This window comes from Myodes glareolus, chromosome 3, assembly GCF_982192425.1.
Source record: "Myodes glareolus chromosome 3, mMyoGla1.1, whole genome shotgun sequence".
Classification (NCBI taxonomy): Eukaryota; Metazoa; Chordata; class Mammalia; order Rodentia; family Cricetidae; genus Myodes; species Myodes glareolus.
The window spans coordinates 38,352,865-38,378,982 of NC_142028.1; the positions used below are offsets into that span (position 1 = coordinate 38,352,865).

Below are 26,118 nucleotides of genomic sequence, written 5' to 3' on the forward strand. Positions count from 1 at the left end.
CCTGAGTTCTGGTGCTTGGCGTCCTTGGTGGGATCTCCGTGGGACTGTCATTTGATAGACAAGGACGCTGAAGTTCCGAGACGGCATGGAGGCCATTCCGGCCTCCACACAGACTGACAACTGTATGTCACCCTCCTTCCTTCAGAAACCTTGCTGTTCGACAGGAATTTTCTGACACATTTCTCTTCATGGTCATGTGGCTTCTTGGGACCTTCCCATGGCTCAGTGCGCTGTGGAATCTCCGATATGCATATGTAGTTTTTAAATTCTCCTCATGGTTAGAACTGCCATGTACTGGCCTCCTTGCCCCCAGCAGGCTCAGAAAGCAGTTGGAGTCACCTGCTCCAGCCTTACAGGCTGCAGGCTCACAGAAGAGACAGGAAGGAACCTGGTTAGTCGCATCTTCACATTCCAGGGCACAGGACAGTAACTTCAGCTTTCTGTGAGGATCTCGACTTGAGGCAGGGAGGCTAATCTCTGAGTGTATCTTCCGCTAATGACACTACGAGGGCCCTAGCAGGTCCCTGGGAAGGGTGAGGCAGGAGGATGTGGGCTGTGGCATCTGCTTATGAACTCTGTGACCTCTTGTCTCTGGTTCCAAGAGCTATAATAAGCCTGCTGATTCACCAGGTGGACTGCTGGGACTTCTGCTCAGGCAGATCCTGTGCATTCCCTCTGCAGCTCTTGGTGCTTGCTCACGGCTCATGGCTCACACAGGAGGAAGATCCACCTCTCCAGGCCCATTCAAGCTGCTCTCTGCCTTGGGGATCCCTTGGGGGCTGGTGTGGCTAACCTGGTCATATCTAAGCTCAAGCCAAATCACACATTGGATCACCCCAGAAAGTCAAGTCGAAGATGATACCTATTTGAGAGAAGTTTCCTTCAGGGAACCCTTGGGGACAAGACAATCTTTATGACACAGTCTTACTGTGAAATTTCAGTCTGCGATCCTATAGTTTGACACATCACTGGGCTTTTTAAAAGTCTGCTCACGGCAGGGGATTTGGTCTTTTGAATGAACTGCCAAAGACTCCTACCGAGTGCTTAGTACTGGTTTGGAACTCTGGTGACCCTGGGTAAGTAATTTTCCACCTGTGAGAGAACACTCGTTTTGGTACTTATATAGAATGTATCCTCTAGGGTGCTGGGGTAACCATAATTGTCGCTACTTAAGGGGGCCTTACTATGTGTCCAGGTACTGGGCCAAGGTAAGTTTCTGTTCTTACCCAATTCCCCCAAAGCCCCTTGCATTCACAGTACCCCGTGCTCTGCAGTATTTCTATTTCTCCTTAGCGCTTGTCATTTTCTATCACATTCTATTATTCATTCACGTAGTTTAATTCTGGTCTCACCATGGTTTGGAGCCTCTTGCCTTGTGTAACTCTAGTGGGCCCTTGTGTAGGCTTTTGGCATCTGTCGGTTGCAAGTGTACATAAAAAAGGTCTCCAAAGAAAGCTCATTTTATTGGTCAAGCACCCATCCCACCCTCTCTGAGCCTGGCTGTAGTCTTGTCTCCCCCCCCCCCCCCCAACTTCGCAAAGCTGAAACCTCTGACATTGTCCTTGTGTTTAAGTAATCCTTCCAAAATATTAGTGCCCTTCCCCTGCATGTATCAGGCCCCCTGCTAGAGTCTCAGGCAGAGTGACAACTTGTCATATAACTGATGGTTTGAGGACTCGAATTGATTTTCATCACACACACACACACACACAAAAGAATTTTCCAGTGTTTGTTAGAAAAATCTCTAGCCCAACTACTACTAGCTGGAGTTTGCGGGAGCCTCCCAGGCCTTCCCAACCTGATTTTCTTCCTTCCTGCCGCCTTCCTTTTGTGAAACGTTTCTTCCCCTTTTTTTGCTTGCAGCCGGTTCAGCTCTCCTGTAGGCTACAATGTGTCAGTTGTTATAAAATCCGGGAGGCGGAGTCTAGTGACGAGGGCGGTGGAGGAGAGCTCCACCAGCCCTGCAGGGTGAGCAGTCCATCCCTGGGTCCGGCGGAGCTAACACAGTATAGCCGGAAAACTTCCATCTCCCTCTCCTGGCTTTGATCCTCACCGGACAGCAGACCCGAGGCGCCGACCGACCGGAGGGAGGATGAGAGATGACCGGTTCTTTGGCAACCTGACCATCTCCTTAGCAGAGCCTTCCAAAGCGAACCGGAGGCTGGCCACACGACCCAGGAGGCGCCGCGCCTCTTGTGGATGTGTGTGTATGAGTGAGCAACCGGGTGTATGTGTGTGTGTGTGTGTGTGTGTGTGTGAGTGAGGGTGTGTGTGTGTGTGCGCGTGTGTGTATGTGTGCGCTTGTGGTGTGGATGGGTGTGTGCACACCACAATTGCGTGGAAGCATGTCCGGGTAAGTGTGCACTCGTGAGTGTGTTTGTGTGTATGCGTGTGCTCTTGGCTGCTATTATTATTATTATTTTGGAAGAAAAATCCTGGAAATCTGGGGCAGGTTATGGTACTCCCAGGGTGATTTCTCCTTTTGCAAGAGGAGCTGACCAGAGAAAGCCACCAGAGCCATTTCCCTGCCAGCAGAGAGCATTTTCCTCCCTGAAGAAGGATTTCTACCCAGCTCTGCAGCCAAGTGAAAGAGATTAGCCTTGAAACCTGTGAAATCGACTATCGCTGTGTGATTACCCAGGCTTGGGAGAGGACTTGGAACGAAAAGGAGAAATAAGCCAAACAGCCTGTCAGGTTTTCTTTTGCCACGTCGGAAGATGTCATCTCAAACTAAGTTCAAGAAAGACAAAGAGATCATTGCCGAATATGAAGCCCAAATAAAAGGTGAGCTGCGGGGCGAGGGACTTTGCCCTCCCTCCCTCCCCTTGTCTCTCCCTCCTCCGTCTCCTCCTTTGCCTCCTGGCCTTGGTGAGAAGTTGCTCTGCAGCAGTAATCTTATTGTAAGGGGGAAGAGCCGCGGCTGCACAAGTCCAGACTGGCTCCCACTGCAGATAGCGCCTGGGCTGGGAGTGTGAATTACAGAAAGGGCAGAAATCTCTGCATTGCAGGTGTGCGAGGAAGATCCTACGCCTGACTTTAGGAGTGTCACCGGCACTCCATCATCTTGGCAGTGATATGTCACTCTAAGGCCGTTTTGACAGTCCAGGCCTCCTCCCCTTCACTACCACTGTGAAAGCCCTTGCTATTTATGTATATATTTTCTGATCTGCTCTCCCCACCCCCTTTTTTTTCCCGGCTTTTGTGGGTGGTTGTTTCTGCCTCTGCTGTCTTCTCTGGGCTGAAATTCAAATGCGCGAGTATAGGCTGTGGGGGGCACAGCATCCTTAAGCAGCTCTTCTTTGTCAGTGGCGTGTCTTGCCTGGTCTGAGTTGCCATGGATTAACTGTTATGGGACATATTGATCCAGACTAATGCAGGCATTTAGGCAGAAAGAGAGAGTTCTGTGCAGAAGATAGATTATCCGCTGCTGTACAGCCCGGCCCTTCCGCACACGGTTATTTCGGGTCATCAGCTTTGGTTCAAAGCCAACACCTCAGTGTACAGTTTGGACTGCTAGGTGCTGCCTGGCTCCCGTGGTTCTGGAGAAAGTCTGCCTGCTTGGGAGAGCGAGATGACCTTTGGGTGCTGATTCCAGCTTTGGTGGCATAGAACCCATACTTCTTGCAGGAGCCGCTCCCTAAATCCATGCTAGCTGAGCAAGAGAAGGGCTGCGGTTGTACAGCTAAATGCAGGCAGGCAGCATCCGCCCTCAGGCCAGATGGTGGGCTTTCTAAGCACAGCTTTAGTGGGGAGAGCTGCAGGCTCCTTGCCCTGCTTCCTCTTTGCGGAGCCTGTGCCCCGAGAGAAGTCCCGGCTGTGGCTCTAAGCACCCATTTTCATTCTGGTCCCCTGGTTCTTCTTGCTGCGACACAGGGTGTGTTGTGGTTTCACATTGAGTGGGCAAACTACATCTCCAGTGGGTGTGGAGGCCTGGCTTTGGAGGCTGTGTAGATACTGCTTTGAGGTTCTTGTGACCTGAAGATGCCACGCCTGTTACTAGTGCTGCCTGAGGGCTCCACGCCCCAGGAAGTCAGGGGCCTCAGGCTGCTGTCCCTGCTGCTTTCAACCTTCAGATATTGGGGAAGACTTTGAGAGGGGAGCAGGCATGGGGTGGGGGTGGGGGTGGGGGCTTTATGTTTTTCTTGTTTTTTAGCTTTGGGCCAGACAAGCATGCTAATGGCCCCTGGGTGGATCCCAGGGCGAAAGGAAGAGAAATCTTTTCTCTTCTCTAACCTCCTCCTTAGTTTTTAGCTCAGTGTCAGAAGCAGTCAGTGTATCAGCCTTGCTGACAATTTCAAAACAAGTCCTTTAGCTGCCAGAGATCGGAATTCACACAACTGCTCGGAACAAAAGCTGATTTTCAATTTTGTCTATCTACTTTTTAAGGAGTTTATTTATTTTTTTTTGAGAAACTCTTGACTGCTTGTTTTAAATTAAACATTTAAAAATTTAAAAATTAAACATTTAAAATTAAGACATGAAAACGTTATGACAGAGAAGGGGATGTTTGGACAGTTCGTCTTGGTAGGAAATCTGCTTATCTCCCCTTTAAAGGGTTGCCTTCACCATGCCAGCCAGCCTTTCCTGAGGTCCCACAGAGCATCAATTGCTCCAGCTAATTCACTTCTTTTCACCTTTCACCTTTATTTTAATGACTAACCAGCAAATACCAGGCAATGATAATGAATTTCTTCAGGAAATTGGCCCGAAAGAGCTGGTCTCTTTGGTTTAGCTATTTTTTTTTCTCTGTAGTTGGCATCCTGAAGATGTAATTTGTAGGACTGCAGCACCTGAAGCCCTTTGAAATCTTTCTGACGACGTTCGATGTGTTGGCCTGGCGTGTAGCTTGGTGGTAGAGCACTTGCCTAGAGTGTTCCGGGCCTTGGGTTCCATCCACAGCCGTGTTTGTTAATCACTGTCGTAGGATTGATGCGCCCAGGGATCTCCAGCTTCTGGGACTCAGTTACAGACATCACTGCTCTTGGTGTGCAGCAGGGTTAGTAGGAATCCAGGTCCAGGGTTAGTAGGAATCCAGTTCGGAGATAAGGAGCTGAGCCTGGGAGCCTGGCAGTGTTTCGTGACTTACCCAAGGTCGCAAGGCCGTTGTCTTCCCAGGCTTGGTGTACCTGGGACATTGTTTGGCTGACACAGCCCCTTGAAGGATTGATGTCTGAAGTAGATGGCAGCGCTGCGCTGGAACTGGCAGACCCTTGATGGCATCCCATTGTTTCCCCTCTGATTTTCTTCCCTCTGCTCTGTGGCTTGTCTCTGAGGAATGTTTGACCGATGAGCAAAAATAATGCTTCATGCCAGTTACTTTCTTCCTGACATTTGGCCAGGTTGCACCAGCCTACTTCATTAAACAAGTCTCCTAGTCTGTGGATTCCGTGAGGGGAACTTACGGTTTTTCAGAACAATATTGAGTTCTCTGTTGGCTTTCTCCTTTTTTGTCTCTGAGCAAGGCATTTGCCGACTTGACAAAGGATGGATCCTTTCATACAGCATTTCCGTTGTAAACATTTTCGATTCAAGCCTTCTCTTGCCTCCCCAGATACCTGAGTCAATCGCTTTGACTGCATACTTGTGCTCGCGTATTCCAGGGGTGGAAAACTCAGCATCCTCCAGGCCCACGTCCTTTATATTTGGACAGCTGTGGTTCATGGAATGTTTTAATTCGATGGCATCACCCACCCATCGGTTCTATAATTTCTTCTACGTGAGAACTTCTTAGGCTAGGATAGACATTTTCTGTGACTGCCCATACAGTTGGGTGTTGGGAGCCTCTGGTGGTGCCACTGGCTGTAGGTAACCCTATTTGCTTTGGTAACAAGGTCCACTACCATTTCCTGCCTTCTTTGCTTTACTTGTTTATTTGGGGGTTGTGAGGGATTTCTCATGTGCCCCAGGATAGCCTTGCACTTCGTAGCCAAGGATGAGTTTGAACTCCTGATACTCCTGCCTCTTAAGTACTGGGTTTACCGGAATGCATCATCATGCTGGGTTTATAGAAGCTATGCTGGGGATTGAACCCAGGGCTTCCTGCATGCTCTGCGGAACTCCCAGCAGAGCCGCGTACCAGTCCTTCACTTTCCTTAGGTTCACTGCTCCATGGGCTGCAAATCCCAATGCGCTGGGTGCCTGGAGGGTAGAATGAAGATGATTTGAGGCAGTGGGTACACCTTACGGACAGCAGTAGAAGGGGTGGTGACAACTATGGCAGACCCGAGGGCACACGCCCTGTCCCAATGCACAGCCATACTTGAGTGCAACCGTTTGTTGCCACTTTTAAGCCCACCCACATCTTTCAGCTTTCTGTTGATGTCAGTAACTTGCAGGAAAGCTTCACGTTTTCAAAGAGGTTTTGCCGAGAAGAGGCCCCAAAGATTTAACTATTGATACTTTGTCAATATGGTAGAAGAAAGACAACAACCCCCCCCCCCCCAACACCATACACACTTAGGCTGCCTGTAACACTCTACCAGTAAATCCTAGGTGTCCCTTTAGCACTTTGCCCTACACCGGTTACACCGTGCATGTCTGTTGTGTTTCTCTGCTCTTCTAGTCTAGGGGGTCTTGTTAGGAACACAGTGAATTTGCGCTGACTTGTTCTTGGTTCCAAACAGACATCACTTCCTATCTTCGGTGCTTCTCGCTGTCCCTTATAATCTGCTTGACAATCTGCTTGTGAACCTTGCCTGAGAGTGAAATTTCATTCTCGATCTGGAAACTGGCAGGCTCTCACTCCATTCCCTTTCTGACAATCAGAACATTTGCCTGTCTCCAGCCTCTTGGCATCCCTCCTGTCCTCCGCCGTTCCCTTGGAGATCACTGCTAGCATTTGGGGATCTTATCTGCTGCATCCTCCATACCCTGAGCGCTAATTGATCTCACTGCCAGACATACTGGTCTGTTCCACATTCGCTCGCAGCCTTCCTGTTTCCATTTCAGCCCAGTAGACAGGGAAACAGGAGCTCTCTCACTGACTTTAGGAACATTCATATTCGTTTTAGGATAACTTTTTAATAGCAAAAGTGAAAAAAAAAAGTGGGGAAAGAAAAGCTAGCATAGAGGATAAGCATGCAGGAATGGGTATTACTCATTTGTTCATGTAGTCATTCAACAAACATTGACTGTTGACTGTGTCCTTAAGTCTTGTGTGGAATTTCATGAGAATATATATATATATATAATACACACATATATACTATATATGATATATATATGTATATATATAGTACACTATTTAATTTCTCTTCTAAGACTTCCTTGGAAAATGATAATTAAAAAAAAAGAGAAGAAAATTGAAAAGGCCCATGATACTATAATACAACCTTACAACTGAGTGTCAGGATGAGCTTGGTCTTATAGAGAGCTTCCTACATGATCCTTAGAAGGGCTGGAGCTTCCTTAGGATGCAGATGCAGCACACTGGATGGGGGAGCTGTGGGGGATGGTGGGACTGTGGTCAAAAGGGCAGTTCTAGCAGGGCAAGCCTTGTGGGCTCCAGCTTGTCATTGCCTGGCTGGAATGTGAGCTCACGGTGGGCAGTTCTCCCACTGTTGGGAGGAAAGCTGAACTGAAACAGAATCTCTTAGTTGCTTAAACGGTGGCCCAACTTTTAGAAATCCTACCCTGTCTAACCAAACACGTTGGTGGAATAAGGCCAAGGCGGCCTATAAGTTGAAGTCCATAAAAACCTGGAGTGGAGTGTCAGCCAACAACCTCCTTCATCTGTGTCGTTTCCTCTAAGATAGACCTTACAACCGCTAGAAGTCTCTTCCTCCCCCCAGATCCTCCATACTCCTCTTCTCCCGCCACCCTCTTCCTACGCGCGCCTTTGCTCTCCTTCCAGTGCCCCCGCTCTGTCTGTCCAACCTCCGTTCCTCTTCAAAGTCTGCTCAGATGGCCATCCTCGACATAGGCTGCCTTCCCAGCTCTCCTAGGCAGTATTAGTAGTTCCCTCCATCTGCCTCTCTACCCTTAGCACTGTTCCTCTTCGTCCAGATCTAGCGTTTAGGCCTTCATCCATGAACTCCCAAGGGCAAAATGCATATCGCCATCTCTGTTTCTTCAGTGTGTGCAGTGTACAGTTGGTTGAGAGTGGCTAGGAAGTGTTTGCTCTGCCACCTCCCTTGCCTGGACTGCTTCAGCAGAACACACCAGCTGCGTGGCTCTTCCCTCTTTTCACCCAGTTCAGGAGACTGGCGATTCCAAGATCAAGGTGCCAGCAGATTCGGTTTCTGGTGAGAGACCACTTCTTGACTTGTCGCCAGCTGCATTCCTGTTGTGCCGTCACTGGCCTTCCTTCAGAGCCCAGAGTTCACAGTAATAAAGTATCTTCCTTCTTTTAAGGGCACAGTCACATCTGGAGGTAGCCACAATTTGTGCCCCCTCTCACTACCACCATATTGGGTGTGGGGCTCTCCTAAGCATTTTGGAGGACACAAGCACTTGGTCTAGAACGTCATTCTTCCTGTTCCATTGAGAGGAGACACTTTACTGTGCAAAGAGTTTCTTCCTTTGTCTCTGGTGTTTGTTAGTGGAGCTTTGGTGAAGGGTGTGTTGGAAGTCAGTGGGTCTTCGACGAGTTCTGATGGGGTGCAGTCTGGTAAGCGCTCCTTCTAGCCAGCCACCCATCAGTGGCTCTAAGGGTCTATGTTGGTTTTAGATTAGTGATGATTTGTCTTCTCCAGGTAGCTCCTTCATTCATCCTCTCAGGGCTGTTGCATGCCTTGCTTTGGGCTATATAGCTTTAGCTAGTGGAGGGAGGCAATTTGCGTTTTTTCTCTTGTTTTGTGACCCTTCTACCTCTGCAAGAGACTCACTGCTTTTCTATATGAAGAGCTGAAGTTTAGAGAAATGAAATCAGTTGCCTTAGATGTCTCAGGGACCCACGGCAAAATCAAGTTTGGAAAGGAGTCTTTCCAACTTCCAATGGCATAGGGAGACAAAAATGCAGGTGGAGGCAACATGGTGTTGGAACCCAGGGGTTCCTTTAGAGAGAGTCTGGGCAGAGTGGGCATGGTTCAGTGCTGTGGCCTAGCTAGTGCCAGCCTTCTCTGGAGCAACCGAGTGCATGTTAGTGGGTGCATCGCTCTGGTGGGAAGTGGGTACTTGGGGTGACAGAGTTGCGAGGTGCTTTGGAAAGATGATGGGAAGGTGTGTAGGATGGGGATGATTGGAGAGATTGGGGCTCCTGAAGTTGAGTCCTGAGTAGCTGCTGGGAAGGGGACAGTGCTGTTGTCTCTAAGGTGCTGAGCTGAAGAACCTGTGGCCTCGGCAGGACCCAGGAAGTGGGGTCCCAGCCTCCGGTTCACTGGGAAGTGACTCATTCCTGATAGCTTATTGGTTTTTCTGTGGAGTCTCTTTGGGTATGTTCTAAGTTGTTGACTCATTCTACCAGCTTGTGTTTAGGGGACTGTTTCCTGAAGTGTATCTGATGAAATTGGATGGAAGAGGTTTTGGGTGAAAGGAAATAGCTTGATGCTCCAATAGGTCTCGAAAATTCTAGGATAAACTAGAGGAAGTGACCTGTTTCCCTCAGGGCTTCAGACAGTCTTGGCAGTGCTGGGCATGAACTGTAGAGTCAGGCCAGTCTTCCCAAACTTTGTCCACCCCAAAAGCCTCGTTCCCCAGCTAGCTTGCAAGATCCTTCCTTGGTTCATGGTTTGAAACATGCCAGCCCTCAGTACTCATGAATTATCCATGTCTTTTCTTTTTGCCCATTACCCCATTCCCTGATTCCTTAAGTGCTTTTCTCAGGAGGCAGTTTGAAGACAGACACAGTGAAACAAATGCCCACCCAGTTCTGCTAAGTGATGTCAATGTGTTGCCTTGTGGACACTTAGAACATGTGAGTTTTGACATTTCTCATGGTAGAATGCTTAACCTCTGATTCAATCACATGGCAGAATGGTCAGTTACTGATTCAACTGTCTGGGTGTGACAGCGGGGTATGTATGCACGAGGGTAGGGGGTGTTCAAGGTGCCTCGAGTGGATCTTACATTGGCCACTGGAACTGTCTGCTCTGTGCTCAGTGACAACAGTGCAGATAAAACTGAGGAGCCCGTGGCTCCTGCAGCTCCGTGTGAGCCAACCTTGGCCACGACCCAGAGACACAAGAAAGACCCTTTCTTCTCTTTTTGTCACTTGGTTTCCATTTCTTGTCTCTGTTTTGCTGGGTAGTGACAGAGATAAACCTGGGCCAACTTGGGGCCTCTCTGCTGTTTCTTCTGGGGTGGTGATCCAAGAAAGACCCAGAGGAACTTGAGTAGGCCAGGATGCTTGGGAACCACGGGCTATAATTTGCTATCAGTCAAGTTTGACAGCTGCAGAACTGGGGTGTCATTTTTCTTACTGAGTCTTCAGTGGTTAGTCATTTTTTGTCCCTTGTGTGTCCCCTTTCCTCATCCTCTTGTATGTAATATGCAGGGATTGGGGTGGGGGCCATCATGCCATTTGCATGTACACTGACTTGGGCCCATCTTGGTTGTCCCTGTGAGCCTTGGTTTCTGCTCTAACAGAAATCTTGTCTCTTTGCAATTCGCATGAATCTGTTTGGTAACTCTCTTAGTTAGGGTTCCCATTGCTGTGAAGAGACACCGTGACCACGGCAACTCTATAAGAGTAAGACATTTCACCGGGGCACCTCACTTAAGTTTCAGTCCATTATCATCATGGTGGGGAGCATGATGGTGCTCAGGCAGAGTTGGTGCTGGCTACATCTTGATCAGAAGGCAGCAGGACGTGAACTGTTTCACTGGGAGTAACTTGAGCAAAGGAGACCTCAAGGCCTGCCCCATATTGACACACTTCCTCCAACAAGACCACACCTACTTCAACAATGCCACACTTCCTATCGTGCCTCTCCCTTTGGGGTCCATATTGGGGAGTGCAGAGGAAATCTCAGCTTCTGTATTTGTTAGGGTTTCTATTGCTGTGAAGTGACACCATGACCACGGCAACTCCTATAAAAGGAAACATTTAATTGAGGTGGCGGCTTACAGTTTCAGAGATTTAGTCCACTATCATGGCAGGGAACATGGCGGTATGCAGGCAGACATGGTGCTGGCTACATCTTGATCAGAAGGTAACAGGAAGTAGTCTCAGGTATGGTTTGGGCACATATGAGGCCTCAAAGCCCACCCGCTCAGTGACATACTTCCTTCAACGAGGCCATACCTACTCCAACAAAGCCACATCTCCTAATAGTGCCGCTCCCTGTGAGCTATGGGGGTTGGTTACATTCAACCTACCACACTGTATTTGTAATATACAGGAGTGGGGGCATCATGTCATTCGTACACATACTGACTCTGAGCTGTTGCCCCTGGCCCATCCTAATTGTCCCTATGAACCTTGGTCTTTGCTCTAACAGAAATCTTGTCTCTCTTCAGTTCCCACAAATCTGGTAACTATGACACCTTCCCTCCCTTGTGATGCGTGGAGCAAAGAACAGAATTTTTTTTTCCTTATAGACCTATGACATCTACATTCACGTTATTTTACTTACTCTCTTCTTTGGCATAGGGAATCTTTATCTGCATATATGTGCATGCTTGTACATGTATGTGCACATGCATGGGTGTCCATAGCATAAAGCAAGAGGAAAATGTGATATCCTCATGACATGAGATCAGACTTTCTTTTGTAAAGATTTGTGTGTGTGTGTGTGTGTGTGTGTGTGTGAGTGTGTGTGTGTATGCGCATGCGCAGAATTCTGAGGAGTCCAGAAGGGGGTGTCAGATCCCCCAAAGCGTGAGTTCCAGGCAGTTGTGAGCCACCTGATAGGAGAGCTGGGGACTGAACTTGGTTCCTAAGCAAGAGTAGTAACCACTCTTAACCACTAAGGCTGGAGTCTCTCCAGACCACTTAAAGCTGTTATCAATGTTCATATATTCTTGGCCTTGTTGAGCCTAGGGCCTCATGTATGCTAAGCAAACACTGTACTAACTGAGCTACATCTCTGGTCAACCCACATTCTTTCTTTGCTTCCTAAGGACTAAGCATTTGAAAGCCCAATGGCCAGAATGGCTCTTTCTCCTCACTGTCCCTGAGTCAGTTGAACATGGAATGTGCTGTGACTTGAGAAGGGCTGGAGAAGGAACCTTTGTAATTCAGCACACGGGACTTTCCTTCTCCATCTCCACTGCCACAGTGTGATATCGATTAGCTCTTGCTGGGACTAGGCAACAACTTCCAAATTCATGGATTCTCATGGATGTTGTATTGTAACATGAGGGCCTGCTAGTTGGGGTTTCTGTCTTGCCTGGTTCCCACAGTCAGTAAGTCCCAAAGAAAATCACACAGAGGTCTCCATAAGTTATAAACTGAGTGGCCCATTAGCTCAGGCTTTGTTTTAGCTCTTATAACATATATTAACCCATTATCCTTATCTATGTTAGCCACATGGCTCAGTACCTTTTTCAGTGGAGCAGGTCACATCCTGCTTCTTCCGAGATCTGGGTAGGACTGCAGAAAGAGCTTTCTTCTTCCCAGAATATTCCTGTTCTCATTGCCCCACATCTACTTCCTGTCTGTTTTTCCCACCTATACTTCCTGCCTGGCTATCAGCCAATCAGTGCTTATTTAAAATATAATTGACAGAATATAGATGATTGTCCCACACCACTTCCCCCTCTTTTTTTTTTAACAAAGGAAAATATCCATAGTCCATTTTTTGGGAATGTGGGCATAGTATTCCAGGCTACTTCCGGTTGGTTGGGGGCTCTGATAATCTTATGGGGACCTAGAGAAAATTTAGAGTTATGATCAAGTCCTGACTGGAGTATCCTGTGAGGCTTGATCATCTCATGCAGTATTGTGACCTGGGTCTTTCTTGGTTGAGGAGCTTAGCTGTGTAACGTGTCTTCTGCCTATTCTATATCGGCGCCCAACTTGCCCCAATTTGTGACAACCAAATATTTCTCCAGCTATTACCAAATGACTTGCCCTCAGTTGAGAGCCATACTCTAATTGGTCTCCCTGCTTCTTCTCTTGTCCCCATGGCCTGAGTTTCCCAGAGCATTTAACAGATGTCCTTAGAGTCTGTTGACCTCTAAAGCCCCTGAGTAGTGTCCCACAGAGTCTCTCACCGAGGACCCTAGACTGGATTTATAAAACCATGGTGTTCTTGCTTCTTTTCCCTGTCTGCTCTCTGGGTCTCTGCTGATTCCGCAACTTCTCCAATTTCCCCTCTTTCCAGAATGCCCTTTCTCTGAATAGCCACATGCTTGGCTCTTTGGTATTCAACTCTCTGGTTGTGTGTCACCTCCAGACTGGACAACTGTACAATAGCCATGCAGTATCGTTCATTGATCAGCTGACTTGAATTCTCTAGCGCTTGGACTACACGGCGATTTCCCTCCTGTATTTATTTGTTCTCTTTTCTTGAGCTAAAGCTCCCAGAATGAAGCTGGAGGCTGCCTTTAGCAGGCCATTCTTGTCTTTCCAGCCTTAAAAGGCTGAGTCAGGGGAATGGCACATTGGAGACAAACAAGCTCAGAACTTTGGCGTCTCTTGTCTTGTTTGTGTGTTTCTGGCATGCAGAGCTTCTCCTGGTGTCTGACAGGTGCTTGCAGTGTTTGTGGACTGCTTGAGTGTAGGAATCCGTGTGATGGACTTTGTGATTACAAAGATCACCTCTCCAGAATGAAGCAGATCCAGGGTTCCCTCAGCACAGCTGAGAGATAAGAGGGAGAGCCTAGCTGGGCAGTGGTGGCACACTCCTTTAATCCCAGCACTGGGAGACAGAGGCAAGTGGATCTCTGTGAGTTCAAGGCCAGCTTGGTCTATAAGGGCTGGTTGCAGAACAGGCTCCAAACCTACAGAGAAATCCTGCCTCAAAAAAAAATCAAAAACAAACAAACAAACAAACAACAACAACAAAACAACGAAAGATGGAAGGTCTAGAGGTGGGACTTCTGTATCCATGAAGAGCCATCTAATATGTACTTAGGTGGTTACTTGTGGGAACTGAATATAGTCTATTAGTTGAATTCTTAATACATGTGAGATTGGAGCATGGAAAGGGAAAAATGTATTTCTCACGCCCCTCTTTCATGGTTTTCTAGAAAAAATGGACAAAGCAATGACATATAATGTTCTAAGAGTGTCAGAGCCTTTTGGAAATTCTGATAAGAAGTTAAGTAAATGTCTAGGGAAACTGGAGAAGTTATTATAGAAACAAGACTTTTGGGGTAGGGTTTTGAAGGGTAAGGAGAAGCTCTCTGGATGGTGGAAGGCATTTTATGAAGTGAGAATGAAATGGACACGAGGTGTGGGGACTGCGAAGGGGCCTGGGCACTTGGGAAATGCTGAGGCGTTAGGTGTGTGCAGGAGAATGGGAGTGGGAGTCTGTGCTGGGGGACTGAGGAGCTCTCCAGCCTGCAGGTCCACGAGTCTGACAGTGGGGAGCGTGCAATGAGGGACGGGCTCAACTTATTTCCTCAGTGTCGAAACACACATCTACGTTGTAGCATTCATCAGAATTTTCTTGCTTTAACCTTTTTATTAAAAAATTTCTATTCCATTTATATATGCATGTATGTATATATGTGTCTATATATTTATGCATGTGGGGTAGAGGCATGTGTGTTCCATGTGTATGCATGTGGAGGTCAGAGGACAGCTAGTGTGAGTTAATTTTCTCCTTCCGTAGGGTGTCACGTGGGTTCTTGGTGGCAGCACTTTCACCTGCCGAGCCGTGTCTCAGACCCCGACTTTTCCTACTTTTAAAGGCTGGCTTTCTTTCCATTGTCCAGGCAGACGACATTTTGTTTATCCACTTGTTTGTCAGTGGCTACTGGACTTAACCCTGTGTTCTAGATAGTATGACTACTGCTGTTACAAACAGAGTGACTTTATAACCTCATTTGTGATTATTGGTGTGTTACACATTCACTATTTCAAAACTTTTGGAAATAAAGAAAAGTATAGAAAGAAGGAGAACAGTCTAGAAGCCACTCTTGAGGTAACTACTACAAGCATTCAGTGTCTTTCTTCCTAACCTCATGTCTCTCCTCTCTTAAATCTGCTTCCTATCTGTATGTAGCAAAAAAGAGATCTTTAATGCAAACTTCTAAAAATAAATCTGATAGATAGGGATGCAAGCCTAGGGCTTAAAATAGAGCACAGCTTGATGCCCAGGTGAGGGCCTTGTCCATTTGGGTGGGCCTCTTAGGGGGTGTCAAAGGGATGCTAGAATCTGCTCTATAGCGGTACAGGGCTTGTCTTGTCCGCATCTGACCCAGCTCTCTGCAGATTTTAAAGACAAAATGTATGCAAAACTGATCTTTCTCGTTAAGAACTGCCTCCACACCCACTGCTATTACGGCCACTTCCAGCTTGAATGCCCCTCTTTCTTGCCTTCCAGTCTCATTTTTCTCCTGGTTCCTAGCTGTCAGTTCCTGTTCCTGTCAGGGAACATTCAAAGGACAGCTTTACCCGAGGAAAATGATCATTCCCCTCAGCTGCTCACCTTCACCACTGGCCGCTGTTCTCCGGACATCATTCCTTTCCTGTCGCGGCTGTCTGTGGGCTCCTCGAGTCATTGCTGGGGCTCTTGGGGTTCCTGATCCCCTCTTTACTCCTGTGGGCTCCTTGAGTCATTGCTGGGGCTATTGGGGTTACGGATCGCCTCTTTGCTCCTATGCTGCTCAGTATTTTTGTCAGCTTGACACAAGCTAGAGTCATTTGGGAAGAAGGAACCTTAATTGAGAAACAGTCCCCATCAATTTGGCGTATAGGTAAGCTTGTGTGGGCGTTTTCCTGATTGATAATTGATGTGGGAGGGCTCGTGTGCTGGTCCTGGGATATAAAAGAAAGCCAGCTGGCAAGTTCGTAAGCAGAGTTCCTCCATGGCCTCTGCTTTAGTGTTTGTCTTCAGGGTCTGCCTTTAATTCCTTGACTTCCCTTCATGGCAGATTATAGGACATGAGCCGAAATCATTTTTTCTCTGTTTAGGTCCTGGTGTTTACTGTAGCAATAGAAAGCAATATAAGACACAGCATTAAGAGGTTGCGGCCCGCTATCCTCTTTCCACCATTGGTGAAGGTGTTTTTCATCTGTAGCTCACTGTAAACCTATAAATCTATAGTTTGCTGTAAATTTCTTCCCACCATTTGTCTAATTGAAAAGCCTAGATTTTTTTCCAGGTGGTCAGAGTCTCACCTGGATTTGAGCTTTAGCAGGATACAGTTGCTCCTAAGGGGAAAATGTCCTTCTGTAGCCTTCCAAGGAGAGAGAAAAAGAGAGAATAGATATGAATCATTACTGAAGTACCTTCGTTTTCCTTCGGGGACAAACAAGAGTGGGTGTCACTTCTTTGACTGAGTTTGTGACAATGAATGGCACCTGAGTGGCAGAGCTGCTTTTGTGTTCTTGTCTCATCGAGACATTTCCAGGCAGAGTCAGTGTTATGGTTGGAATGTGTCAAGTCCCCCACAGGACATGTATAAGAGCTTGGTCCATTGTTGGAGAGGCTGTCTGGAAGGCCATGGAGCCTTCCAACTGGTGGCAGTAGCCTCTAGGGGCAGGCCTTCGGAGGTTTGGTCTGCTTCTGGTACAGCCTAGCTCTGTCTGCTTCCTGTCTACACAGTGGGAATAGCTGGCATTCACACTCCCGCTGGTGCACCTTCCTGGCCATGGTGGCCTGAAAACTCTCTGGAAGTGTCCATCAGAATGAACCCTCTTTCCATTAAGGTGCTTCTGCTAGGTGTTTTGATCAGAGATACAACCATTGGTATGGTTGGCCAATAGCACTGTCTTTCCTTTGATCAGTGGCTTTTTTTAGATAGGGTGTCTGTCTCTCATGATGTGCTAACTTGGGGAAACTGAGGAAACTTAGTCCCTGGCCCCAGATGTCTGATTGCTCTCCTGCCCTCACCTCTGGGCTCTTGAGCTTTCACTTGGCTTTTGTCCCTTGCCCTGCTCTGGGGCTCTGTCCCTGCCTGGTCCTGTTCAGGCCCTACACTGAGCGTCTCTGTCTTTGGCTTCTATTTGGCATCCTACTAACACTGAAGCTCTGCTTCAAAAGTGGCAGAAGCCTGAGAAGCAGAGACATGGAATTACGTTGCTGAAATTAGCGTGAAAGAAATGCTGAGATATGGTGGTCCACCTCAGTTGCTTTAGTTTAACAAGTATTTATTGAGCGCCTGCTATGTTTGCTACCTTCATAGACTTCATCATTCTATGGGGAATACACCTTGTAACTTGTAATTACTAACGTGCTGGACGGTATGTAAGGGGCTGTGCAGAATACAGGGAGAATTTGCAACAGAGATCTAAATGGTTGAAAGTGCTGTTGGCGATTTTCTGATATTGATCTGTAACACTGGATCATACCGGCCAAGCTAATATCATTGCAATTATTTCCAGAGCTCTTTGGGATCCAGACAGAATCATCTTTCCATTTAGAAAAGGGGGTCAGGAGTCATGTAAATATTTTAGGGATCAGTGGGTCTAAGTGCTTCCAAGAGAAAAACACAACCGCAGGTGTAAACGATCCAAATAGTTCCAGAAAGAGGACAATCGAATCACTGTCCTCAGGTTGGTGAATACGGTCACGGAATAGGGGCTTCTGAGGTGAAAAGGGTGTGGATCAGCCGAAGGGGTGAAGAGCACCGTGGTTGTGCAGAGTTAAGCAGAAGTCACACTAGATGCATGAGGGATTCTACAATATGGAAGGCATTGCTGACAAGGCAGACACCATGCTCTACCCGGCTCAGCTGGTAGCTCCTGGCCAGTCAGACCAATGAGACACAACGGATGAGAAGGCATTAGATTTTCTGTGCCCTGGGTTTTCTACTTGAGAAAGGAGAGTCCCAACACCTCGCAGTGTGTGTTTGCATGTGTGTGCACGTAAGTGTGTCAGTTAAAAATGACACATTAGAATTTCTAGCACAATCCTTAGTACACAGTGGCATTTGAAAACCAGGAAAATGTTAACAAATGCAGGTGGGGTGCCCGCATTCCGCACCCTGGACGGTGAACCTGATCTTCCAGCTAAGCTCTTGCGAAGAAGATAAAGTACCTAAGGTTCCCGGCAGGGGTTTCTGACAAAAGAAAGTTCTAGTACGCGGTGGATAGCTTACTGTTTACTTTGCCTTCTCTCTCATAGTCTCTGGACCACCTGGGAGGGTTGTGTAGCAAATTCAAAATCTCTGTAGGGAGAACATTTCCCTCCTCCACACACTTTTTCAGGCTCCTAAAAGATGGATAGACGGAATAGGAGTGAAGCTCACACCGACCTTTTAACTCCAGTGTAAGTCAAGGATTATGAACGTGCTGTGGGCTAGAGCCGGGACGCACAGTCCTGAGACCTGGTTGTCTGTTCCTGCTGTCTTTCGGACAAGCCACGTCTCTGGTCTCCATCGGGCCCCGCTGGCTGCTACCGGAGGGCTTGCCTGCCCTAAGTTGTAGCTGCTGTGAGGCTCAGATAAGGTGCTGTGTGAGAAAGTGGACTCCTCTGGGCTACACAATGCTCATTATTTCTATTTTTTGTCTGGCTCCTCCCCGGGACACGCTGCTGCGACAGAGGCCTTGTTTACGTGTCTGTCTCCCTGTGAGTTCATTGAACACAGGGGCCTCACTTTATTCATTCTCGGGTCTGTGTGCTTAGAGCCTGTCACACAGGAGGCGTTCAAAGGAAGCTTTGGACTATCAAAGGCAAAGAAATAAAAATATAAAAGTAAGAAAGGAAGTGCAAATAATTAAGGGTAATCCTATGAAAATGTTAAGACTGTTTTCTAGAAGACATTGCCTTTCACATCTTTAAAAGAATGTAAAAGATCAGCCCAAGTCCTCAGCAGAAAGGACATTGCTAAGGCAAAAGTGGAAACTTCAGCATGGAAAATTTAATCAGCCAGTTTTGTAAAGAGAGAGTAGTGCTCTCCTCCCCAACCAACCAAAGGGGTGTTCAGTTTCCAAGGGGAGAAGTGGATGAAAAGAGGTTGTGAAAAGCAAATCCTGGTACTTCTGGAGAAAGATCTCCCAAGAAACAGGAATTCCCCCCCGCCCCCCCCTACCTCCACCACGGTCCCCGGTTTCACTCATTGTCAGTCCGAGGCCTGGAAAAAAGCCTTCTCGGGGCTCCTTAGACAAAGGCCCTCCTTGGCCTTCACTCCAGACTTTGGTGGTAAAAACATGTCTCCCACAAGTGGGACAAATTCCAGTTGCCTGACAAAGTTGGAGGCTCCTCTGTAGCCTTACTGGGGGGGGGGGCTCTATTGTCTCCAAGACCCTGATGATTGTCAGGATGGCTAATGGGGGAGGAGGACACCAGAGCGAATCCAGTAGAGTCCCTGGGGGACAGGCCTGCTGTTAGGGAAGAGGCCCACGCTTAGCTTGATATTTGTGTCCTTGTCAATGTAATGCCACAAACCTGCAGTTTTTCCTATTCTCCGTTACCAGTGTCTAAGCACAGGTCAGACAAAGAACTATTAGACAGGTTCTTGATTGCTTAGACACATGCCAATTCTGTATGGACTGCTGTTCGCCTAGGTGAAGCCTATAGTAGCCTGCCAAAAGGCTCTGTGTTGCTTGGGATTTTAATTGGATGCTTGGGTAAGGATGTTAGCATGGCTGTGTAGTTTGAGTGGCAAGAAGCCAATGAAGGCAGGCTTGGCACAGAGGCTCAGTGTCTTGATAAACTCACGATAAGTTAAAAATATGGCTAAGTTAAACCTACCAACATTGCAGCCATGTTCCGCCTACCTTGAATATGCTCTGAACACCTACAGCGGCCCACAGTTGGGCAAATTTATCTAGCACAAAGCCTATGCTGTAGCAGGATGCTTAGCCTCTCACACAGTTTATTGAATCCTGGTATGTAGAAGCCTCTGCATTGCCGAGTGTTGTTTCCTCTGGTGATCCCGGACTGACTGGGAGCTGTGACTTGCTACAGTCTACTGGCAATGAAAAACAGTATTGGGTAGTGGTGCACACCTTTAATTCCTGTGCTCTAGAGGCAGAGATAGGTGGATCTTCATGAGTTCAAGGTCAGCCTGGTCTGTTGCAGGAGTTCCAGGACAACCAGGGCTACACAGAGAAACCCTGTTTATCAAACAACAACCCAGTGTTGCCATACCACACATTGCTAGCTTTGGGAAAGATCAAAATTCAAAATTAGATACATGGGTTTTCTACTGAGTTTCAATTGTGTTCACACGATGGTCAAGTTAAAAACAGAGATATGGTTGCTGATATTGACGTGAAGATGGCCGTGACACAGCCTCGGCGTCCTCATCTGTTAGGCGAAGATGATAGTCGGCCTAGATGAAATGACATAGTGCACAAAATCTCTAGCACAGCGCCTTGCACACTTGAGGACTCAAATGACGTTACCCATTTTTATTAATAATTGCAAGAGTACAACCTCTGCAGTCTGAAAGCTCTGGGCTCAGTTTCTAATCCCTCCTCCCCCACAAGCATGCCTGAATGGTGGCTCTGCTATTCTAAGGTAACTAAAACGGGTCTGGAGTCTGTGAGTTCTCATGCAGGGCTGGAGCACCCGATCCCTTCCCATAGGAACTAGTATGGATGCCTGATCCTGTCCAAAACTCTACCAGACCCAACCAGCCACAGACAAAGGGGAGAAGGCCTGACCCACCCAGGCTTTACCTTTGACCCCTTGAAAGTACCTTCTCCAGGATTTTGGTTCATAAAGCTGTCTTACAAATTAGCTGATCCATAGATCTAATCTTCCCTTCCTGTGGGTAGATTTATTATTATTATTTTTAAGGCAGAGTCTTGCTATGTAGACCAGGCTGGCCTCGTGCTCATGGTGATCCTCCAGCTTCTGCCTCCTCCATGCTGTGTTTACAGGCCTGTGCCACCATAGCCAACTCAGTGAATAGCATTCTATGACCTTAGCTGTGACCTTGATCTGGGGAAGAGCAGCTAGAATTGCCCTTGAGCTCCCTGGAGCTCAGCACCCCGCGTCCCCTCCTTCTCCAGCCTCACTGATTTCCACTGTTCCAGAGAAATCACAGCTTAGCCTGGAACCAGCTCAGGCTGAGCTGAGCTCTCAGGAAGACCTGGACAGAGACCCAGTGAGGTCTGGTCTGCACCTTCAGCCTGGGGGATACCCGTCTTGAAGCCAACAGCCGGACCACGTATCCCTCAGTGATTAAACAGTGTCTCTTGAACTGCTTCACCTCTGGCTCTCTTCATGCTCTTGAAATGTTCAAGATCCACTAGGACAGTAGTTCTCAACCAAACACAACCTCTTTGTGGGGTCAGATGACCCTTTCACAGAGGTCGCCTGAGACCATTGGAAGAGCACAGATATTTACATTGTGATTCATAACAGTAGAAAAATTATAGCTATGAAGTAGCAATGAAATAATTTTGTGGTTGGGGGGGGTCACCACAACATGAGGAACCTGAGTTAAAGCTCATAGCATTAGGAAGGTTGAGAGCCACTGCACTAGAAGAAACAAAAGGAACTGACACCAACCCTACCCCACTGCTGCCCCAGACTGACACCAAGTCACACAAACCAGTGACTTGTTTTGTTGAGAGGCCAACAGAAGCGTCAACTTCATATACATGTCCACATCCCTGACTCTTTCAGATTGGGAGATCAGGAGGTCACAGGAGACCAGCTGCCACCAGTGTACAGGATACTGTCGTGCTCTTAGCCGGGAGTGGGTCCGTCCCTGTATCAGTCACTTCTTTCATTTCTGTGACAAAGTGACCCTGACCGAAGTATCTGAAGCCAGGAAGAGTTGACTTTGACTTGGGTTTTGGTGGAACAGTCTGTCGAGGTGGAGAAGGCATGGCAGCAAGAATATGGGCCCAGCCCACAGTTTAGGAACACGTTCACAGTGACTCTCCCCTCCTCAGCTAAAGATGTGGGGTGTATCCTCTGGAAACACCCTCATAGATACGCTCTTAGGTGTGCTGCCATGGTGCTTCTGCATCGAGCCAGGCTGCCAATCAAGATCAGTCATCTCAAGGCCCATGATCCCGTCTCTCATACCTGCTGCTTTAGACCTTTGCTTAAGCTGCCTAGTTTCTCCAGGCCTCTTGTTTCCCACATCTGCATCAGACTAAGAAGTCCAATGAGCCTCTCCAGATTGGCTTGGATAATGAACAGAGCAGGCCAATATACCATGCAATTTGATGTCTTTGATAAGGAAATGCCTCCATCATCTTTCAAAATTTCACAGCAGAAATGCCATCATTATTGCCATGTGCTGAAGAACCAAGTGCCAACCAACAGCAGCAGGCCACACATACAACCTTGTCCCATGTAATACCGCCTGGGGGCTTCTTAGTCATCTTAGTCTGTATAAGTGCACTCTGATGTTTGCACAGTGAGATTAATGTTTGCACAGTGAGATTGTCCAATAATGTTTGCATGGTGAGATTAATGTTTGCACAGTGAGATTAATGCTTACATAGTGAGATTGTCCAATAAGTGTTCATTTCTCCACATGTCTCCTCATCAACAATGCAACCGATGTCTCTTTGAGGATGAGTTAGAGTCTAGAACAGGAGGCTGTTGATCAAGGACTGTTGGCCTATGATTTCTCATTGAGGAGGACTGGAGATGATCCTGAAGCTGCTGGAGGTCACTGAGGACCTAGGGATATGGTGGGTGGTGTCCTTAATTATCCCTGTAATCATTATCATAATGTTTTTGGTATGTATAGATGTACATATGTATGTATATGTAGATGTGGGGGTATCTTTAATTACTCGGGTGCTCTCTGCCTAATTTTTGAGCCAGTCTCTTACTGGATCTAGAGCTCATTCTTTTGGATAGATGCGGCTAGGTGCCTGGTCAGTGAGCCTGCAGATCCTCCTGTCTCTGCTTCCCCAGCAATAAAATTGCAGGCTTGTATCGCCATGCCTGGCTTACACAGGTGCTGAGAATGGAACTCATGCTTGTGTGGCAAGCGCTGTATTTACTGAGCTGTCTCCCTAGCCCAGTAAATTAGTTAGTTAATGGTAACTAACATTAATTCAATATAAGTTGACAATTTTAATGCCACTGCACACTTCATAAAGAACAGTTCTCCCCAGCCTGGTCCAAGAACTCTGACTGGACTGTCAAGTCAGAGAGGCTTAGGACGGAATCCCAGATTCAGCAGCTAGTACTTTCTTAGCTTCCATTTTCCAACTCTGCCTCAGTTTCTCTCTCCTGATTACCTCACTGGACTCTCGTGAGGCTTAGATAATATGGCCCAGGCTCAGTTCTTATCCAGTGTTTACAGGGTGGGCCACACTTGATGTGGATACTCTTGTTATTGTTCATCCCCAGATTTTCAGGGTTTGATTGGATCCAAGAATGAAATTTAGAACAGTTACAGCAGCCAGGGCAGCATGCAGGCAAGTTAGACTCACTAGCATATTTTCCTTGGCTCTGTAGCACTTACAGAAACTGATTCATTTCCAACTTTAAAAAAAGAAAAAAAAAAAAAAAAACCAACCAGGAGCGTTCACATAAAAATCCAGACTTTTGGCATTTTTCACTAAATAGGAAGATCGCCCTTAGTGGGATGAATAATGGCGTCCTCCTCCCAAGGATGGGGGCTCACACTTGTTCTAGTGTCCACTGGCCTGTTTCGCTCCCTGCTGTCTGCTTTGCTCATTGGGGCATCTGAGGTCTTTGATCTTGGAGGAACGGCTCAACCTGGAGTCGACACTCTATAAATACGATATCCTGCGGGTGCTCGGGAGAAGTAGAGCGAGGGTTGTATTTACTGGCAGGGGTCCACCGTACCATCTGCGTTATCGATTAAAAAAAATCGCAAACTACAGAACCGTTGACCTCAACAGTCTCCAGGGTGGTGGCAGGGGCTTGGTCCTCGTAAAAGGGGCTCAGTTTGTACCTGTGAGTGAGATGCCACCTGATTGCAACATGTAGGTGGGCTGAAATTTAATAGGGAAAGGTGGAAAGTCTCACCCTGGGGGCTGAAAAGCCCTGCGGCCAAGTGCAGGCTGCTGAGCGCGCTCAGTGTCAGTCCCTGTGATATAGACTCAAGATTCGCCTTGACGGTGACTTTCAGTGTGAATCACCAGGAGCAGCTGCCAGCAAACCTGGTCTGATGTGGGGCTGTGTTTATAGAAGTCTAGTGTCTGGAAGAGCTTTCTAACAGAGCAGTTTTGAAGAGACAGGCAGGCAGCCTCAGGAAGCCTTGATCTCTCCCGGGTAAGAGGTGTTTGAGGCTCAGTGAACTGTCCCTGCCCAAGATTATCACAGTGGGGGGATTGAGGCTTCAGAAGGAGATTTGCTATAGGTGACATGGAAGGTTGCTGTCAACCCTGAGCAGCCCAGCAGAGGACACTTCCTATAACAAACTGGCAAGTCTTGCTTTCGGTGGGAGAAGAAAGCAGGGTGCGTTGCAGAGGCTAACTGGGTGCTGCTGTGTGGTCAAAACGGGACTATGAAGGACTGTTTTTCACCAAGGAATTTAGGCAATGGAGGTCACTGTCCTTCCTCCTGCCCCTACCTTACCCCCGGCTGCTTGCCTGACTCTGGAGATGCAGGGGACGGGAGCTGGCATACACATTACTGGACTCCCAGGCGAACTTTCACTCAGACAGCATGTGGGCCAAGCACAGACTCCGATGTTTTATTTGGCCTAGGCTGTGTCTTTTAAAAATGCGAATTTGATGCCAACGTGTAAAAGTGAGAAGATTTCACATAAAATCTGGCCTTCCGGCACCTTTGAAAACAGAGGGTCTGGCAGCGCTGGCCTGGTGTTCCTGCGTGGCAGCTTCAGCTGAGGTTGAGGGCTGGATGACTTGAGCTCACACTTGGCTGTTGTTCTCCATCCACTTATGTGACCCATTGAACTGGATGAGGCGGCCACCATACGGATTGTAGTTAATGACCATGGCATCATGGTTTGTTTGGGGGAGGGTGTTGGGGACCTCCTGAGGGAGTCATCCTTGACTCCACTTGCTCATCTGCTCAGTGGTGTGGGCAGTTGGGAGTTCACTGGGGAGGAAGCCGAAATGCCTGTCCCTGTGGCTTCTACACAACCAGTTCCCAGTGGTTTCCTCTCAGAAAATGACTCCACGTATCCTTCGAGTGGCTCCGGGGCGCCCAGGGTTCACCCCTGAGTTGGCCCAAATTTTCATCCTTAGGACTTCTGTGCAGTGGGGCCTGGCATCTTCTGCAGCAAATCCCTGTCGCTGTTTGCACGTAGATGGCGATCTTCCATTTGGCGGGGCTGATGGACTGTCCTTGCCCTGAGACTGCATAGCTAACAGGGAAAGAGTTACTGGGGCTAGAGAGGCTCGTCGTCGTTGCTGTCAGACAGATGCTGAGCTAGGCTTCTGCCTAGAGGCCCTGGGTTGCCGATGAAGCACTGTGATCATGAAACATATACTTGGCTTTTGTCTCTTTCCTAGCTTACAACTAATAAATTCCTTAGAATTTTCAAAGGATGTTTTTGTATTCTATTGACTTGTCTGACTGTTGGCAGTCTCTTGGTAGGGCTAGACTGGCTGCTGGGCTCTGAAAGGAGTTTTGTGTAGACATCTTAACCAAGACAGGGTTAGAGGGTTGAGGCCTTCAGCTCCACCCTATTTCCAGCTTCCAGAGAAGAAGAGGAATAGAGTGGATCACCAATGGCCAGTGACACAAGCAGGAATGCCTACATCATGAGGCTTTCATAGATGCCCAAAGACAGGACCTTGCTAGCTGAAGACATGTAGGTTCCAGGAGGGTAGCATGCTTGAACATGGATGTCCCATACCTTTCTCATCTACTTCATCCTCTGCTCCTCTTCTGTTTCCCGGTGGATAGGATTTACAGTGAGCCACTGGACAGAGTGTCTCCTGAGTTCTGTGAGATACTCTAGTGATTTAATGGGGTGTAGGGAATGGGTTGGGGGAACCATGATTGACAGGCAGAAGCATAGGAGAAGCAATGTGGGACTTGTAATTGGCATGGGTGATGGGTAGGACAGTCTTGAGGCCTAAGGCTATCTCCAGGTGTGCGTGTGCGTGTGTGTGTGTGTGTGTGTGTATGTGTGTGCACGAGCGCACACGCTGTGCCTTGAGTGGAATGGGAATTGCTTGTGTGATTGACATATAGGACACATCTTTTCCCACATCTGATGTCTCATGTGTGACAGAGTGGGAAGAAGTGAGATGGG

The 26,118-nt window shown here is 47.7% G+C and overlaps 1 protein-coding gene across 3 annotated transcripts in view; it reads left to right on the forward strand.

Moving 5' to 3' along the window:
* The first annotated feature begins 1,938 nt into the window (after window positions 1–1,938).
* The window catches only part of Srgap3 (SLIT-ROBO Rho GTPase activating protein 3), a 229,499-nt gene continuing 205,319 nt past the window's right edge, over window positions 1,939–26,118 (forward strand). For 2 of the 3 annotated variants that reach the window (XM_048438547.3, XM_048438548.3), the window contains exon 1: window positions 1,940–2,784. In XM_048438547.3, coding sequence (XP_048294504.2) covers window positions 2,718–2,784 — 67 coding nt within the window. In that variant the 5' untranslated portion in view covers window positions 1,940–2,717. Of the gene's footprint in view, window positions 2,785–26,118 lie in introns of all 3 variants that reach the window. The other variant, XM_087904445.1, reaches the window with a different exon arrangement.